This window comes from Spermophilus citellus (assembly GCF_964194105.1).
Source record: "Spermophilus citellus genome assembly, chromosome: 2".
NCBI lineage: Eukaryota > Metazoa > Chordata > Mammalia > Rodentia > Sciuridae > Spermophilus > Spermophilus citellus.
Window position 1 is genome coordinate 201373736 of NC_138183.1, and position 17721 is coordinate 201391456.

A 17721-nucleotide genomic window follows, 5' to 3' on the forward strand; every position below is an offset into this window, starting at 1 on the left:
TAAAAAAAAAAAAAGAAAGAAAGAAAGAAAGAAGGCTGAGATGCAGTTTTCTAATGCTAGTGTCTGCAGACCTGATTCAAAATTGCAAAGTATGCATAGAGGTGGAAGGACAGGAACAGGAACATTAAATTGGGGGAGAGAGCTTGATATTTGAGAACACAAGATAAGAAAGTTGAGATACTCTTGTCCAGAGGCCATGTCATTTGTGATTAGACCGACTACATTCCAGATCCCATTGCCTACTTTTTGTTCCAGAGGTCTCTGTCAATACAGTCTCATTTCCATGCCTTTCTCTGAACATGGAACAGTTCTTCATTATAGTCATTATATGTGTTATTCAATATTTTCATTAGATAGACTATCTGCCTGTGTTCTGTGTAATATCCCTATACTAATGTGGTAGACAGAATAATGGCCCCCCAAATGTGCCTGTGCACTAATGGCCAGAACCTGTGATCATGTTACCTTTCACAGTGAAGGGGAAGTTTGTAGATGGAAATAAGGTTTCAAATTAGCTGACCTTAAAATAGGGATAATAGCCTGGATTATACAGGTAGACCCAGTATAATCACTGGAGTTCTTATAAGAGCCTTCTCTATTGTTCCCTAAACACAGTATAGCAATATCTAGGTTTTATTCCTCATTGTACAGCTTACAATGAGTATGGATGTTCCTTGGTCATCTTGTATGTATGTATCTTATGTGACAATTTCTCTAATATTGATAGGTTATTTTTAATCTCTCACTAATATATTGTTGCAGTGAATATCTTTATAGAGAAATATTTGTCCTTATCTCTAGATATTTCATAGAAGTATAATTACAGAGTTCAAGTAGGGTTACCAGATAAAATATAGGATATTTTAAATTTGATTAAAATTAAAATTTGATTTTAAGTAATTAGTGAATAATTTTTATTAAGTGTGTCCCCTGTGGCTTGCTAAATCTGGCAACTTTAAACCAAAAGTATTAATATCTTTAAACTTTTTGGCACATTTTTCAAATGTTTAAACCTTTTGGCACATTTTCCCAAATCAGTTTCCAAAAGAATATAATTTATATTTTCATTGGCAGGGTTTGAGGTGAGTCTATCACATAGCATCCTGATCAATTATAATCACTAATGTCACAAGGGAAAATGTTTTCCTATTATTTTTGCATTTTGCATTCATCTGTTTAATTAGACTAAACATTTTAAAATTAGTTTATTAGTATTTATTCTTTGCATGTTCTCTAAGTTTTAAATCTTATATCCCCCAAGTTATTCTCCATATACACATGTTCACATATGCAGTATTTTAATATTATTTTTAAATAATTAAAGTAATCCACAAATAAAGAATTATTTAGAGATAGGTCATAAAATAGTTCTAACATTTTCTTCCCTCATACATAGAGATTGTCCTTGAGCCGCTTGGGTGAGACTGTCCCACCCTAGTCTGTTCCTAGTCTGTTTATACTCTCCGCTCTTGCTTTCTTTTTAAGATTTTAGTGCTTGTACATTTGAACAATTGTTTTTACTAGTCTTTTGCTTTATTTGTGGCATATGTTTTCTTCACTTTTTAAAAAATACTCTTTATGGTGCTTTTTGAGGCACAGAAGTTTAAAAGGTTATTCTTCATAGTTTAAATTTCTCCTTTTCCTTTTAGTCCTAAAAAAGTTCCTTTGTAGCCTTAGATCTAATAACTATTTGCATATATCTTCAGTAGGTTTATGTTTGATTTTTATCTTCTGGTTAACTCTTCCTCATCAGTATTTTTTAGCATGTGGTATGAAAACTGGATTTAACTTTTAAAATTCCTTTTTGGAAATCAAAAATAATTTTGATCCACAGGCAGTGAATGTGGTTGCTATTTTTGCAGGATGCATTGCAGAAAACAGTTTACATTCACGTTTGCAGATTTGTTTCGGAGTTATATACAATGGTTTGGTGAATGCTTTCCTTTTGTGAGAAGATTTCCCTAAAAGTTATTGCATTCATAAATCTTTTAGAATAATTATGGCCATCAGCAACCTATGAATGGTGTACTTTTAGCAGGTCAGAAGTTCATATAAACATTCCAAGAAATCAGAGCTAGTTGTTAAGATTTTGACTCTGAACAGAGCTAGCCTGTCTATATTTCAGGTCTTGCAGTCCTCAAGTCAGTTTATACTCTGACTATATACACAATCTACACTAGTTCTTATCTGTGTGGAAATAGAATTCAGAGCAGTGAACGAACTCATGGGCATTTTAGACTTGTCCTTTGTTTAGAAGCCCTTGACATAAACATTTTGGTCTGTGGCCCAGCAGCTTGTGGGTACCCACAGATAGCTTATGAAAAAATACAGAATGTGGATTCCTATCTAGGTGATATATAGAAAAATTAAAGTGTAAGAAGCATTGTTTTAATCTCAGTGACTCACAGAAATCCACAAGAATTACAGGGAGTTAGGATTGGAACATGAAATAGTGAGAAAGGTTGAGGGATTAGGCAGGATTGACCAATGCCTTCTTATTCGTGATGTCTGTGCATCCCTTGCATGCTTTCTCCATTCTCCTCCATAGATACACATATCTCAGAGTTACTGATTGTTATAACATTGGTATATATATATATATATATATATATATATATATATATATATCTCAGAGTTACCGATTGGTCATAACATTGGTCTGACATAGTCCACCTTTGCCTCCTGATATCTCTATTATACTTCCTCCTCTAATGTGGTGCAGATAAAAAGGAGGCTTATATATCTCTAACACAATGTCAGAGGATAGGTAGCCTCAGGTTAAACCAGTGGTTCTGGATGACCTCAAAGTCTCTGGCTCTTCCTGTTTTCTGCCCCTCTATCCTTAGGGGTTAGATTTTCCTCAGGCTTGTCCTTAATGGTTGCAAGATGGCTGATGGAATTCTAGGCAACATGTTCTCACACAGACAACTACATAGCTATGTCCAGCAGTAGGGAAAATTTCTTTAGTATGTCTTTTTTTCTTTTTTAATGAGGAGGGAAAGTTTCTCTGAAGCTTTCCAGAAGATTTATCATTGGTTCTAGGATTTGTTCATATTTGCATACACTAGCTGCAAGGGTGACTGGGGAAGCAAGAACAGGTTGAGCATCCCTAATCCAAAAATCCAAAAGTTTGAGATTTTGGAGCATTTTGAATTTCAGATTTTTGAATTAGGGATGCTTATCTGGTAAAGTCTATACAAATATTCCAAAATTTTAAAAAATTCAAAATTTAAAACACTGCTGGTCTCAAGAATTTCATACAAGGTACTTAACCACTTAACCACTTCCATTTGCCGTAAAAGGAGGTAGGCTCTCTGTGAAAGGAATGATGGAGTTGGGGGGACATGAATGTCCCTTAGGAAGATAGCTCAGAATGACTGTCACAATATCTTTTACGTTTGAGTTTATTCTTCTACTTGACAAATTCTTTCCACATTTCCTCCATTTTTTAAAATTCAAATTCATGAAGAAAAGAATCTTATTGACCTAGCTAATAATTTGGGAGCTAAATTCTCCAGGCCCATAAAAATATATTAAGTACAAAGGAAATAGAAATTTAAAACTTTTTATTTAAGCACTACCCAGAGACCAATCAACTGGCCAGAAGGGAAAGTAGTGTGGTCGGAAATGTGGTCTATTACTGCTGCTGTTCATTGGGGATCTCCAGGCATCATGGTGTCTGAGGTCCATAAGAAAACACAGCTCCTGGAGAGGCAGTGGCAGAAGTGGGGGAGTGGTTGGTGGTTAGAATGGGACAAATAGACTAATCCTGGGCCTTCCCTTTGTGTCTTAAATGGAGGGAGCTCCTGATCCTAGTGTATCATACTAGGCAGCATTGGAGCTAGTTCTTCTTTGGAGTGGAGCTAGTTCCTTCTCTGCTTGGTCTTGGCAGGGCTGAGACACACCTATCCTAAGTCCTGTTGGCCAGGACTTTCTGCCTATAGATGGGTGTTAATAGGTCAGATCATCCTAAAAACCAGGTAAACCAGACCCACTCAGAGTTCAGTAATGCAGGGCTGTAAGTGAGTTCTAGGGTTTGGGGGCCTGAGCCCATGCTGTGTTCTTTTTGGAGCCTCCCAGTGGGAACCCAGGCTTTCTTTTGTAGGGTTGCCAGTATCCTGGTCAGCAAGCTGAACCAAGATGAGGGAGTAGGGGAGGAAGCCAGGAGTTCAAAGGCCAGAGTTCTAACCAGGCTCTGTCACTTTGTGACTTTGGCCAAACCTCCTCTTCTCGCCTCAGTAAGTATGATGAGGAGATGTGGGTTCTAGGCCTAGAAGGACATATGTGGGACTGTGAGCTAGGGATAGTTTCTAGGCCTCAGTGAGGGAAGAAGCAAAAGGTTTGTGTTCCCTTGGCATAGGAACAGAATCTGTGTCTGAATTCTGAGCCTGTCCCCAGAAAGTTGGTGGGTGAGACTCCTGTATAGCAAGTTTCTTGGCGTTAGGCAAGCTGGAGCCTAGTCTGCAGAGAGGCATCAGTAAGGCTGTGGTTCGGCAGAGGTGTGACTCTCAGGAGCTAGGCAGGTGGTCTTTTATGTCTGACAGATAGGGCCAAGCTTTGGGTTAGTGCTCACAGAGGATAAAGTGAAGGCCTTGCTGGAAGACTGATGCATCTCTGTTGCTATGGAAGGGACCTGAGTTCCAGACAGGGACAGCCTACTCTCCTCTGTTTGCTATGGTGAAGCATGAGATGATGCCCTCAGGAGCAATTGGCTATTTCAGGTCAAGGCTCCTGAACCTCACTGGTACTCCTAAAGTCCAGGAAGGAGAGAGTGCTCCTCAGTGGCCCTGACACATGCCACAGGCAAGAAGGATGTGGGGCCACTATGACTACTTCCGGGATTTGGGCTGTACCTTGAGTGTACTTTCCTGTGGCCTGGAAGGGTGCGGAGGTTGAGTCCCACAAAGAGGTTATCTAGCCAGATCCAAATGGGCTCTACAGGCTTGTGAACAACCAATCTATTGAATCAGTGGACCCAGTAGGGTATAGAGTGCAGATTAATATCCCAGGATTTTTGGTGATGCTTGAAAAATATCAAAGCAAGTAGTCTCCAGAGTAACCATGGGTGCTTTTCGAACATTCTGATATGTACCCCCCTGATCTCAAACCAGCAGCCATTCTGCCCTTCCATTTAATATTGTGGATATGAGCCAAGGAAATCCTTGGCGAAGGTTCAAGATGAAGTCAGAGAAGGGCAGACAAAGCAGCAGAGTGAGGGCATGTCAGGGCCATGTTTAGGTTCCAGGGAGGGAGCAATGATTGGCAAAGAGCCTGTAGGGGACTGTCCTCTGGGCTCTCTTTGGAACTGGAGTATGATCAGCAGCTTTGGCCACCCAGTGGCGACCAACCTTCACAGGGTTGCAGGTGTCCTGGGCAGTATGCCTAGGAAGGTAGAAGCAAGCTGAACCAAAGTAAAGGAGTAGCGAAGTCAGGACGAAGTTAAAAGGCCAGGGTTCAATCCTGGCTCTGCCACTCACTTGTGTGTGGCTTTGGCCAAACCTCCTCTTCTCCCCTCTGGAACTCAGTGTCCCTAGTGGAAATGATAGCAGATTTGGACTGTGTCTGCAAGACCTGGTTCTATTCTGTGGTTTGTTCTAAGAGCTTTATTGAGGGGCCTCTTTGTAAGCACTCATCTTGGCCTTCCTCAGTCCAGTTCTTAGTTTCCAAGGTAAAGACAGGTTGGGTAGCCTCAAGACGTGGCTGCCCTATGTGAGGAGTCAGTGGAAGTCCACATCTCAAGAGCAGTGAAGAGGTCTATCCTGCATGGGTGACCTCTGCTGGGCTATGGGCTGGGGAGGGAGGCTGCATCTAGGATATGTGCTCACCTCTGACACCCCAACAGTCAGGGCAAGCAACAACCTCAGTTATCTTTTCAACTAATTTATCAAGGAACAAAGAAAGATCCAGGCCCAGGAGAGGGCACAGCCACCTCCCACCGCCCCTACACACACTCATCAGCTCCCCATCACCTTGTCACAGATGGCAGCTTCTTCAGTTCCCAACTCCTTAAACAAAGCCCATGCATTCCTGCCAGATTCAGCTGGTGATCTTTCATTCTGACCAAAGAGGCAAATCTATTTACCATATTGAAAAGATGGAGGAGTTGTAAAAGTGATGGGGAGAAAAATATATTTTATGGATCATAAAATGCGAGCCTGAGTTTCTCTTCCTATGTGATTCACGTCTGTATCCCCATTCTTCAGTAAGGGCAGAGAACAAAGACAGGTCTGGATATATTTGTGTTGAAATTTTTAATTTGGAAAAGTTACAGACAGGAGTTTTGAGGGAAAAATTTCCCCCTGGATCTTAGAAAAGAGAAGGGGAGATTTGGTGTTTATTTTTCAAGGGGAAAAAAGCACACCCTGTGTGAGCCAATTGCTAGTGTTTGTTTCTTACCTGCCCCTATGACAGGTATAGAGTTAAGTGAGCACTGGCACTTGCTTTCCTGTGCTTAGTCCCAAGGGACTCCTGTCCTAGGCAGGGTGCCTTGCTGCTGCTGGTGGTTCTTTGTCCTTGAGCAGTACTTGAAGAGGCCACTAGGTGGGAGTCGGGGACAAAAACTGGGAAGTCTAAATCCCAAGGAATAGGAATACTATATATATATATATATATATATATATATATATATATATATATATATATAATCTTTAGATTAGAAAGATGATATAAGCACCTCTTATTGAAACTGCTTGACAGTGCACCTCGGTCATCTGGAAAAGGTCATTCTTTTCCTTTGAAATCAGTGGGCAAAGAGTAGGTAGGAGAGGCCTTCATTGTGGAACTGTGAGGAAAAGACACGGAGGCTAAGAGTCCTGGGAGCATAGACTTGACCTTCCATTGTTGATGGCAAGAAAGCCTCCCTGAACTCCTTGACTCAAGTGCCTTTTGCTGGGGTGCTAGTAGGTTAGCTGTCCACATTCCTGGCTCATGGGTCTGCCAGCCTGCCCTTAGAGAAGCTTCCTGTGCCCTCAAGGATTTTCAATGCATTTTTACTGGCACAGCACCCCACAAGGGGGGGCCTTTCCACTGCTGCAAATTAGTAGTTTTACTTTTCCTAGATTTTTATTCCCTTTCCCCAAGTAAATTGCATTCTACTAAATTCTACCAATCTGGATCCTTTCAGACCTGACCAAAAGAGACTGTTTCAGTCCTCAAAAACCAATGTTTATAAATGACCAAGAATGTGCAAACACTGGGGAAAGAGCAAATATATCCTTCCCTACTAAATTTCCTGTTTCAGGCCCAAGGGACGTGGTGGGTGATGTTGCCAGGTTAGCATAACTTGAGGTCTGAGCATGTAGACACCCACTCACCCTCCACCCAGAAAGAAGGCCTGTCAGAGCCACACCACAGAGTGCCTTCTCCTTTAGGACCCACTAGTGGGCAGGTGGGCAGGCTCACTGGAATTCATGCATCTACTGCCCAACATTTCAAGGAACTTCTGAAAGTTGTTGTCTAACCTCTTGCTATCCCAGGTGTAATCCTGGGTCAACTGTCTGAACCTCTCTGGGAGCTTATTAGAAATGCACAATTTCAAACTCCATTCCCAATCTACTGGATCAGAAGCTGTATTTTTGCTAGAGCCCCTTTCAGCCCTCTCAATTCATTATAGATGCGGAAGGTTTTTCTAACCCAGAGGTTAGTGAACTATGGGTTACATTTGTTCCACTGCCTGCTTATTACACCCCACCAGCTAAGAATGTTTTTCACATTTTTCAATGATTGAAAAAAAACTCACAAGAATATTCTATAGTGTGAAAATAATATAAAATTTGAATTTTAGTGTACATAAATAAAGTTTTGCTGGAACATAGCCACATTCATTTGTCTACATATTGACTGAAGTCACTTTCACTCTACAAGTAGTAAAGTCTAGTATGAAAGAAATTATATGGCCCACCAAGCCTAAAATATTTATCATCTGGTCCTTTTACTGACCCATTTTGGAGGTGTGTTCTCCATGCTTGTGCACTGACGGTGGCCAGGATGCAACTTCATGTTCAGGACTTTCTCAGCTGAGTTCTATCCTCTCCTCGCTCTCTTCTCAGGAATGGCAGGCCACTATGCAGCATATCTGCTGAAGGACACAGCCTGTATCCTAGTAACAAGGGGTGTCCTGGCAGTTATCCCCATAGCTAAGAGGCCAAGGTTCAGGAGTGAGCTGAACCCAGGAGCAGGTGATGGGTCAACAGAATGGCATGCGGCCCACAAACTCCTCTCAGTCCACAATTCTTCCCCATGAGATGCTGCTGACTCCTGGTAATTGGCAGGAGGAAGACATCAGGGGCCCCTCTCAGCCACTTGCTGGGGTCTGTAATCTAGACCCCAAGATGAAGGTGGGGGCAAGCTGTAGTATATTCCCCTGTCCAAACCTGACCACTCTGGCCTCAGCTAAGCTTGCAGATCTCTCAGTCCCATATTCTCCTGTCCTTTACCCACAGCTGGTTGCCTCATGTTTCAGACAGTCATGAGTTGCAGGTGAGTGGAATGTTTATGGGAAGCCCTGAGGGCTCTGAAGGTCAGTGTGGTGATGACCCCAATATTTGTAGCCTTTGTGGTCTCTGAGATTCTATCTCATAAGAACAGTATAATGGAAGCAGGATTCCCAATCCCTCCACTCCCACCCAATAATAGTGGCAGCCTAAACCTTTGGGAGTAACTGCTTAGACTTAAAACCCAGGTTTCCAAACTGATAGAGGTCACAGACCATTTTTATAACCTCATGAAAATTTTGTTTGAGAATAGAGATTTATACATATTAATAGTACTTTGTATTTTCTTATGATTATATTTGATACCCTGAAGCCCATCTGTGGCCCACCGTGGACCCCTGGCCAGGACAGCCTTTTGGGTGAGCATGTCGTAGTCATGGTTCACCTTTCTGGCCAGGTGTGAGTGGGAGCCCTGAGTGGGCCCAGCACCGGCGATCAGTAAGCAGGTGTCTAAAACTCCTGCATTCGCTGCATCTCACTCATTCTCACCCCTTTCCCTCCTGCCAGCCACATAGAAATGCCCTGCTCCTAGATCTTTTGGAGTGTTACTTTGTGGGTTTTTGAATTAAATGATTATGTAAGTAAAATATACTTTGGTGTTAAAAAAAAACAAATGAGATAAGAATTTTTACTTGAGGCTACACGAAAATATGTTAAGAATTTAGCTCAGTCTGTTTGGATTTCTCCTTCCCTTCCTCCCTCTTTTCTTTAACCGTACTCCTTCCGAACTTCTGCCCCTCAACCCTCGACTGCCCCCGTATTAGTTCATAGAGGTGTGAAATGCGCTAAAGATGAAATTGGCCCTGCCTTTTCCTGAGTCAAGCATCATTACACTGAGGAGACAGACCTTAAAGTCTATTTTCTCCAAGTCAATTTTTTGTCTTCCTTTACATCTCTCACCATTTGAGCCTCATTCTTTCATTCAGAGAAGGCTTAAGTTTCTGCTGTGTACCAGGGATTGTGGGAGGCAGGGAAATGAGAAAAGTGAGTCAGAAATCAGACATACTTCCTCTGGTCTGGTGTAGTAGAGAGAGGCTTGTCAGCTGTAAACTATGGTTCATTGAACTAGAGAATAGGTGTTCAGGACAGAGCAGGAGACGGGGAAGCTTCCTGGAGGGCTGCATCTGAGCCACCTCAACAAGGAGGTTAGCAAGGCTGATGAGAAGTAGCCATGCTGCCACTTTGTCACCTGTCTCCTCCTCTCCTGTACTATAACTTGTAGAAGGGCATTGAACTCTTCCAAGGAGAATGAGCCACTCTGCTCCACCTTTCGTTTTCCAGCTCCTAAATCAGCTCCCTAGCCTCTTCCCTGGAGCCCCAGGTTCACCTTTATTACATACCATGTGATGAATTCTTTATTTATCTAGGGCAGAAAATCAGTATCATTTGCCTTGGGTGCTGGGCAAATGTGTGTTGACCTAATGAATTTCTTCATTTGACTTTCCCAGGCTTCTAGACAGTAAAAAGAAAATATAAAGACACCTCCCCCACCCCTGCCCCTGTACTCTTAAAGATGTTCTTCATTAGTACATCCTGTCACAGTCTTGGCCATGCTCTGGAACTGGGCCAGGAGCCCAAAAAGGGGTCTAGAGCTCAGAGCAGGGCAGTACAGCCTGCTTTTCCTTCTGGCCTCTAATCTGGGTGTGTCTCCAGGAATGTATTCCTCCCCCATGCTGGTTTCTGGCTAGAGCTGTCCTCCCTGCACCTCTGTGTTCTCTAGGCCAGATGGCCTGCCTAAACTGTGCAACCAGACCTTGTTTTTGTTCACTAAGGCCCATGCTTCAGGGCTTTGGTAAACATTGATGCCATGCTACGGGCCTGCTGATACCCAATAGGGCCTTCTCTTTAGGTTGGAACTTCTGGAGAACCCCCTGGTGGCCCCCAAAGGCATGGGAAGGCCCCCTACAGTCACAAGAATTGAGCCTGCAAGTCATTTATGCCAGCAGAGTGCAGAGCCCTTGCATGTAACTGCTGTTCCCACTGTACCCACATCAAAGATCACTTTCATAATCCGTCATAGCCAAAGGCCACACATTAAGGGCTGGGCAAGGGAGAAAAACTGTTTTTAGGGGGAGCTCTCAAAGGAGCTGGAGTGAGTAGGAGGTAGGGGTGGCATCTTGGGAGTTCTGAGTAGTCCACCCTGGTTAACTAGCATGTGACTGGCCCACAGGAAAGCACACTCTAGCTTCTCGAAGGTTCCTGCCTACCCAGAGCTGTTCCCAGGTCTCATGGAAACACATGAAGTGGTCTCACCCTTGCCACCTTCCTAGTTTGTAAATCAGGTCCTAAAGTATGGGGGACAGCCAGGGAGGCAGCCTGGGACTTCACAGAAGCCATACCTCCTGATTTGGAATGTGGCCTCCAGAAACCTTGTGTGGTGGCTGACAGCCCAGAGCCATAGTCCCCAGAGAGAGTGAGTGGCAAAGGTCTCCAGTTTGCAGCAGTTGTCTCTGGTGAACAGTGGCAGCAGCGCCAAGGACAGAAAACTCCCTGCCCAGAGCCTGGCACACTGCAGGCCCAGCACCAGAACTGGAGCTGGTTCTGAATCTGTTCTTTTTTGGAAACAGCTTTTCCTCAGGGCACAGCCCCTGGTCCGCCTGTAAAAGGGTAGGCGTGGGCTTTGGGGCGGGGGTCAGACTGTGTGTGGGAACCAGCAAGCTCCTCCAAGGCAGCACTTATTTTTAGTCGTCTCCCCAGTCCCAAATAAACTGAGAGCAGCTGGGAGCCCGTGGGTAAATGCAGAGTGAAGCAGAGACAGGAAATCGGGGGCTCTCGGTAATGAGTTCCAGCCACTCCAGAAGGGGGAAGCCAGACAAGGAATTTTCTTCAGGACTGTTTCTCTCTGGCAGGCTCTGGTATTATCACTGAAGAGAATGTTCCTGCGAGCACACAGGCGCGTGTGTGTGTGTGTGTGTGTGTGTGTGTGTGTGTGTGTGTTTACAACCCTACCCAAGTCTTTCTTTTTCCCCTACCTGTTCGTGACGTTTGCTCCACAGGGCTCCAAATCCCAGCCCCAGTATCTCTGTATGTGAGTGTGTGTGTGTACACGCCTGACTGTGGGGGCGGTGGGGGAGGACCCTGGAGCAGCACAGTCTGGTCTAAGTTGTTATGTATCTAAAGCTGTTTAGGGAAAGGCTGAAGGACACAGGCCAGGGAAGTGGGGAAACTTGAACACAGCTTGGCATTCCTGAGTGGGAGGGGGCAGAGGCAAGGAAGAGGAGAGGACTTGATCTCCAGCCAGAAAAAGGGCTTTTTCAACCCAGGACTCTAACTGCTGACATGGGTGCCCAGCATGGATGGGGACATTGATGTTTACAAGCATTTCTCGTGGCTGAAGAGGGTAAGTGACTGGCTGCTTTGTCTGGGTCTCTGTGGAGATGAGTGAGAGGAGAGACACTTTAGGGTGTTTGGATTTTGTGTGTGTGTGTGTGTGTGTGTGTGTGTGTGTGTGTGCGTGTGTGTGTTAGGGGGAGGTATTTGTCCAGCAGAGCCCTGTTGTGGCCAAGTTCTTCATGAGAATCTAATTATAGACACCAGGGCAGAAACAGTCAGCTGTCTTTGTTTCTGCCCTGACATTCTGGTGAATGAGCCTCTGTAGAGAAAGGAAAGAATGAAGTGAGGAAAGTTAGTTATTTTAATTTTAACTTTGACTCTTACACAGTCAGAGTCCCCAAACACCGTGACCAGAAAAATATGTCTACTGCTTTTTTGGTTTGTGGACAGACAGAAAGCTGCTGCCTTTTAAAATGCTCTCAATTTGGAAGTCATTTAACTCCTTCTCAGCTCGGATGTTATCAGGAGCGGAGGTTACATCTGCCAGCAGAATGAGCTTCTGCATTTCCGGAGGGAGGCTCTAGGGGAGTTGTCTTTTGAAAGCTCTGAAGTCTGAAGCCCAGGGTTTGAGTTACAAGTTGTCCATCTTTAGGGGTTGAGTGTTTGTGTGTGTTGTGAGTGAGGAATGAATGAACAATGGGGGCTGGAGTTGCTTATACCTATAGAACTGAGGTGCTCTCTTCTTGTGGCTGACTTTAAATGGCTAAGATATGTATGCCTTTATTTTCATATTGAGGAATTTTAGGCTGGAAGGGCAAGAACAGCTGACAGATAAGAGATTTGACTTTGTAACTGCATAAGGACAAGGAGGGTCAGGAAGTGTCCGGCTTGGGAGGGACAGACAAGTCTCTGCTGCTCAAATCCCAAACACGTGGCTGATTGGCTTTTTTGTGTGCTCTGTGCAACACTCCTTCAGGGAATAATGAGTTCCTGATGCCGGGTGTATAGTGGTAAGCAAGATCCCATCATCTATAGACCTTCCACCTGATGTAGGAGATGGAGGTTACACAGTCCCAGGAAATAACCCTCAGATTACAGATAAGTGCAGTAAAAGGAGCAACATAGGCTTAGGAAAGCTATTGGTGATTGGGAAGGAGGATCAGGGAGCTCTCTTTGAGGAAATTACACTTCACTGAAACCTGAAAGAGCAGTAGGAGTGAGCCAGGTGAAAAATGGGACTGGAGAAAACATTCCAGGCAAAGCAGATGGTTATGTGTAAAGGTCCTACGGCAAGAGGGAGTCAGACAAGATTCAAGACTGAGAGAAAGCCAGTGTGGCTGAGCTCTGTGATGGAGGGTAGAGGCAGGTGGATGCTGGGTCATACAGGATAGTGAAGGCTACAGTAAGGGTGGAGGGCGATGGTGGTTTGAATGATGGGGGACTTGTAACAAGAAAGTGCCATGGGACTCACTGTGGGGTCCAATTTGCATTTTAAGAAAATTATGCTAGCTGTGATGTGGTCTATGAAAAGTTGTGCTGGGAAAACTGAGGCAGCTGAGCACAATTATGAAGATGAACTGCTTGTAGGAATCAACTAGTACAACCCTATCATTTAGCAAAACCCAAGAGAAGCCTAAGAATTCCATGGTTGTTAGTGTCTTGCTGTCGGTGGGGCAGCTTGGTCTTGAACCCTGTTCTTACTTTCATCATCTCTTTTGCCACCAAATATGTAGGGAATTATTGTTTAGAACTCAGTAGAAATTCCATTTGTGCTCATCCTTGATTAGCTAGGGAAGGGAACATCACATTCATTAGAGAGCTATGCTGAGATGACTAGATATTTTGACAAAGGTTTACATCATCTTTAGATTTAAAAAATCTCATTGGCAGAATAGGTAAGAAACACTCTTCCCATTACTTAGTGTTCATTTCTTTGTTTCCAATTTAAGGAATCTTTTAACTGAGAGGTCTTTCCGCCTATGGCATGCCTGGGTTTGTAGGAGCCATGTCCCAGTCGCTGGGCAGATGCTGTAACTCTCTACCTTATGCAGGAGTTCTGCCTGTGGAGGAACTAATTCTGCACATGATGCAATGGAAGATGGCCCTGTCTGTTCTAACTTCAAGGGCATGAGCTGTGGCTCCTGCGCACAGTTGGAAGTTTGGCTTAGGAAAGCTCTAAGCCAGGAGACTTCTGAACCCCCAGGATGGCTCATAGCAAAACAGATATTTTTCTTCTACTTGTATAATTTGAAGGAGCATTTTAAACAAACAAACAAACAAAAAAAACCTACAAAATTTTAGATGTGTCATAGACAGTTTTATCACAGTATGTTCTCTGTTTTCTACCCTAAACATTACAATGGAATTTTAAAATCTCCTTTTAAAAATTTCCCTTTCATCCTGTGACCCTGATCAACACTCACCCTTATTCTGAAAGACAAAGCTCAAGCCCCTTAGCTTGCTTGGACTTTGGACGTTTTCCAGCCCAGCCTCAACTTACTTTTTTAGCTTTGTCTTTTAAGTCTACCTAGATAAGCTCCCAAGTATACTCCCTGTATCTTATGAACTTTTACCCCAGATTTTATCCTCCTCCCATCTAATTCCCACCCTCTTTATCTGATCCCATCAGGCCCCTCCCTTCCCACAATATTTTTGTTGAGATTCCATTGCTCTACTGGGCTCCCCCCAGCACTTCTCATCTGCCTGGATTACCTACTCCTTTTCATCATCTTCCTTATGGAAAGCAGGCTTCTCTGAACCCACATTTTTGAAGGTAGAAACACTTTCCCCTTCTTTCACACGAAGGAGGTGGGTTCCACAAGAAGAGCGGTATAGATATATGTGACCTGGTGCCCTTTGACCAGTACAAGAGGGAATGCCTCAGGAAAGAGGGTGGCACTGTTCAGAGAGGCACAGAGCTGGAGATAAATATTGGCTCAGAAAAGAAATATTAGCTTCAGGGTCCTTGAGGGATGTGATAAAGTGTAATATTATAGTGAAAAACACGAAGTTTGGAGTGAGGCCTGTATTAGAATCTGGCTTACCAGGTATGTGATCTTAGTTAGACTACCTCGAAAGCCTGGATTTCTTCATTTGTAAAAGCAGAAAGATAATAGTCCCTTCCAAGTATATATTTTGTAAGTATCAAGTAAGAGTAATGCATGTTAAATGCTTAGAACAGTACCATGCATGTAGGAAACATTCAGTAACATGTTTGCTATTAACTGCTATTGGCTATTACTGGGAAGAAGAAATTGAAAGAGGAACACATGAGAATGATTGATTCTTTCTCCTAGGACATTGCATCTGTCCCTCAGCTCTAGATTCCTTCCCATGTTCCAGGTCAAGGTCTCAAACCAAACAAACTAAGGACCTAGGAGAGGTAGCTGCAACCTGGCCCACTGTAGGTAGGAGGTCCCATTTGGTTGACTGGTTCTGGCCAGCTTGGCTCTGGTTGCTAAATGAATGCTGACTAGGGCTGATCCCACAATTCATTCTCTTAATAGACACACCAGGTAATTCCTGCCACAAGTACCCAGAGGACCTTAGTCCCCTTGGTTATTTGAATTCTGACTCACCTATAACTCACACCTGTCCTGGGTTGAGGTTAGTGGATTCAACCACACAGCCATGAAATAACCTCTAAATATAGCTCCCAGCAGGGTCTGTGAGGCCTACTCATGGCTCTCTGAGCAGGAGTTCATTTTCCCAGGGGAAAAAATAGTATCATGGCACTGTTAGCATTTTCACACTGCTCCCTGACTTCCAGCACTTTCGGGATTTAAGCCAAATTCCAACCCAGAGTCACAAAGAAAATGGAATCACCATTAGTTCGCCATACATTTCTCTTTGACTCTACAGTTGGCTGTGTAGTGAACTAAAGCTGTTGATGTGAGACTTTATTCCATGTCCTCTGATACACTGACCCACTGGACCATAAGAGGTACAAAGACAAATAAAGGCCTCTGACTTGCCTCACACTCATGTTGGGCTGTAGTAGAAGCTGGAGGTGTGGGCAACAGCTTCTGGGGAAGAAGTTCCTACCCAATTAAGAGCACAGATCCTGAATCCATCCAATTTCATCTTTTTGTGACCTTGGATGATTTATTTAACCTTCTGATATTCAGTTACTTTCACTGTAAAATATGGTTAAATAATTCAACATATGCAAAGTACTTATAAAATGTAAGTGTTAGTTATGGGGATGGTGGCATTGATCACAACTGATAGTCTCTGGCTACTCCAGAACCGCATTTCCAACCCTGATTCTAAACAGAGAAGTTTTCCAAGCCCTTGGGGAGAACAAAAGTAGGCAAGGTTCCTCAAGAGTTCCAGTGGTCCATGTAAAGGACGATGGAAAAGCTCTGTAAACTCAACAAGCCAAAATTTTATTAGCAGGACCCTAGCGGCCAGTCGCAGAAGAGAAGGGAGGAGGGAGAGGGAGAGGGAGAGGGAGGAGAGAGAGAGAGAGAGGGAGGAGAGGAAGGAGGGAGGGAGGGAGGGAGGGAGGGAGGGAGAGAGAGAGAGAGAGAGAGAGAACGAGAGAGAACGAGAGAGAACGAGAGAACATGAACAGGGTGTTGATTTTTATGGGCTTAACACAGGATGAGGAGGAGCAAGGTGAGTGAGCTGTTACTTCCTCATTGGCCGAGAGTTCACACCACTTCAGGGATTGGAGATGAGCCATTCAAAATTCGAGCCATTCACAGGGATTGGAGGTGAAGGTTCGCTTGCCATTCAGTGCGTCATGGAGCTCCCTATTTCTAGCCAACACACCCAACATTCATGCCCTTCCTGTTTCTCAGTAGAACTTAGCAGCTAGAATTCTACCATCACTAACTACCCCAGCTCTGTACATCTGACTCCTATCTGCTAGCTCCTTGAAGAGAGGCCCTGAGACTTATTTTACCTGGTGGGATTTAATGAAGTGGCATCATTACCAGGGTCATTTTCTGCATAGCTTGGGGGTGTTCCAGAGCAGCACAGCCATTGGTAGTTTTGTGGGCTGCCAACAGTGCTTAGAGATCCTTTGACTCATGCCTACATTCCTTTCTCTTACCCTCTGTAGCAATTCATTCATCCTTTCCATGTCTTCAACCTTGTATGCCTTTAACTGAAACAAAACAAAGCCAAATTTAGATGAATTTTTGATTTTTCCCTTCCCTTCATCACAAAATGCAACTATGTTCACAGATATTATTTTTTTTTAAAGAGAGAGTGAGAGGAGAGAGAGAGAGAGAGAGAGAGAGAGAGAGAGAGAGAGAGAGAGAGAGAGAGAATTTCCAACATTTATTTTTTAGTTTTCGGCGGACACAACATCCTTGTTGGTATGTGGTGCTGAGGATCGAACCCGGGCCGCACGCATGCCAGGCGAGCGCGCTACCGCTTGAGCCACATCCCCAGCCCCTAGATATTATTTTTTCAACTTGTATTTTGTGGGGGCAAGATTCCCTTCTCTTGGAGAATGTTATTCCATTTTCCTATACTCTCAAACCAATCCTGTTCCAGATCAACCTGTTCCTTTGTTTCCTCTCTTAGCTTCTCCCTGCCTGTCTCTTGTTCTTGGAGAAAAATGCTCCCCCTCAGTTCTTAGGGGAAAAACCAAAACTAAATTTGGCCTTGGACTTGCCTCTTGATGCTGCCTTATAACTTATCTTCCTTTCACCCTTAGGAAAAACATCTAAAACCTCACCATCTCTATTCCTTTCCCACCTCTCCCCAACTCATCCCACACTGGCTTTGCCTCTATACTCATCTTTCAGACTTTGTTCATCTTTCCTATGTTGTTTTGCTACATCTAATTCCCAAATAACCTTGCCCATCTTTTTTTCCCTAGAATTCATTCCCATTTGGGAATCTTGTAAGATTACTGGCATTCTTATGACAAAGAACAGCTTCTCACTTTGTCCTTCCCTTAACTCCATATTCTCCAGCTATGGATTTTTCTGCCTATTTG

At 43.7% G+C, this 17721-nt stretch overlaps 1 protein-coding gene across 23 annotated transcripts in view; it reads left to right on the forward strand.

Moving 5' to 3' along the window:
• The window catches only part of PPFIBP2 (PPFIA binding protein 2), a gene marked incomplete at its 3' end in the record, with an annotated part of 145044 nt that overhangs the window by 55656 nt on the left and 71667 nt on the right, over positions 1-17721 (forward strand). The window contains exons 1-2 of one of the 23 annotated variants that reach the window (XM_081279515.1): positions 11147-11347; positions 11756-11832. The exons of 17 other annotated variants lie outside the window; for them this stretch is intronic. In XM_081279515.1, coding sequence (XP_081135641.1) covers positions 11785-11832 — 48 coding nt within the window. In that variant the 5' untranslated portion in view covers positions 11147-11347; positions 11756-11784. Of the gene's footprint in view, positions 1-11146; positions 11833-17721 lie in introns of those variants that run through there. 5 more of the 23 variants (XM_081279514.1, XM_081279520.1, XM_081279522.1 and 2 more) reach the window with 5 other exon arrangements.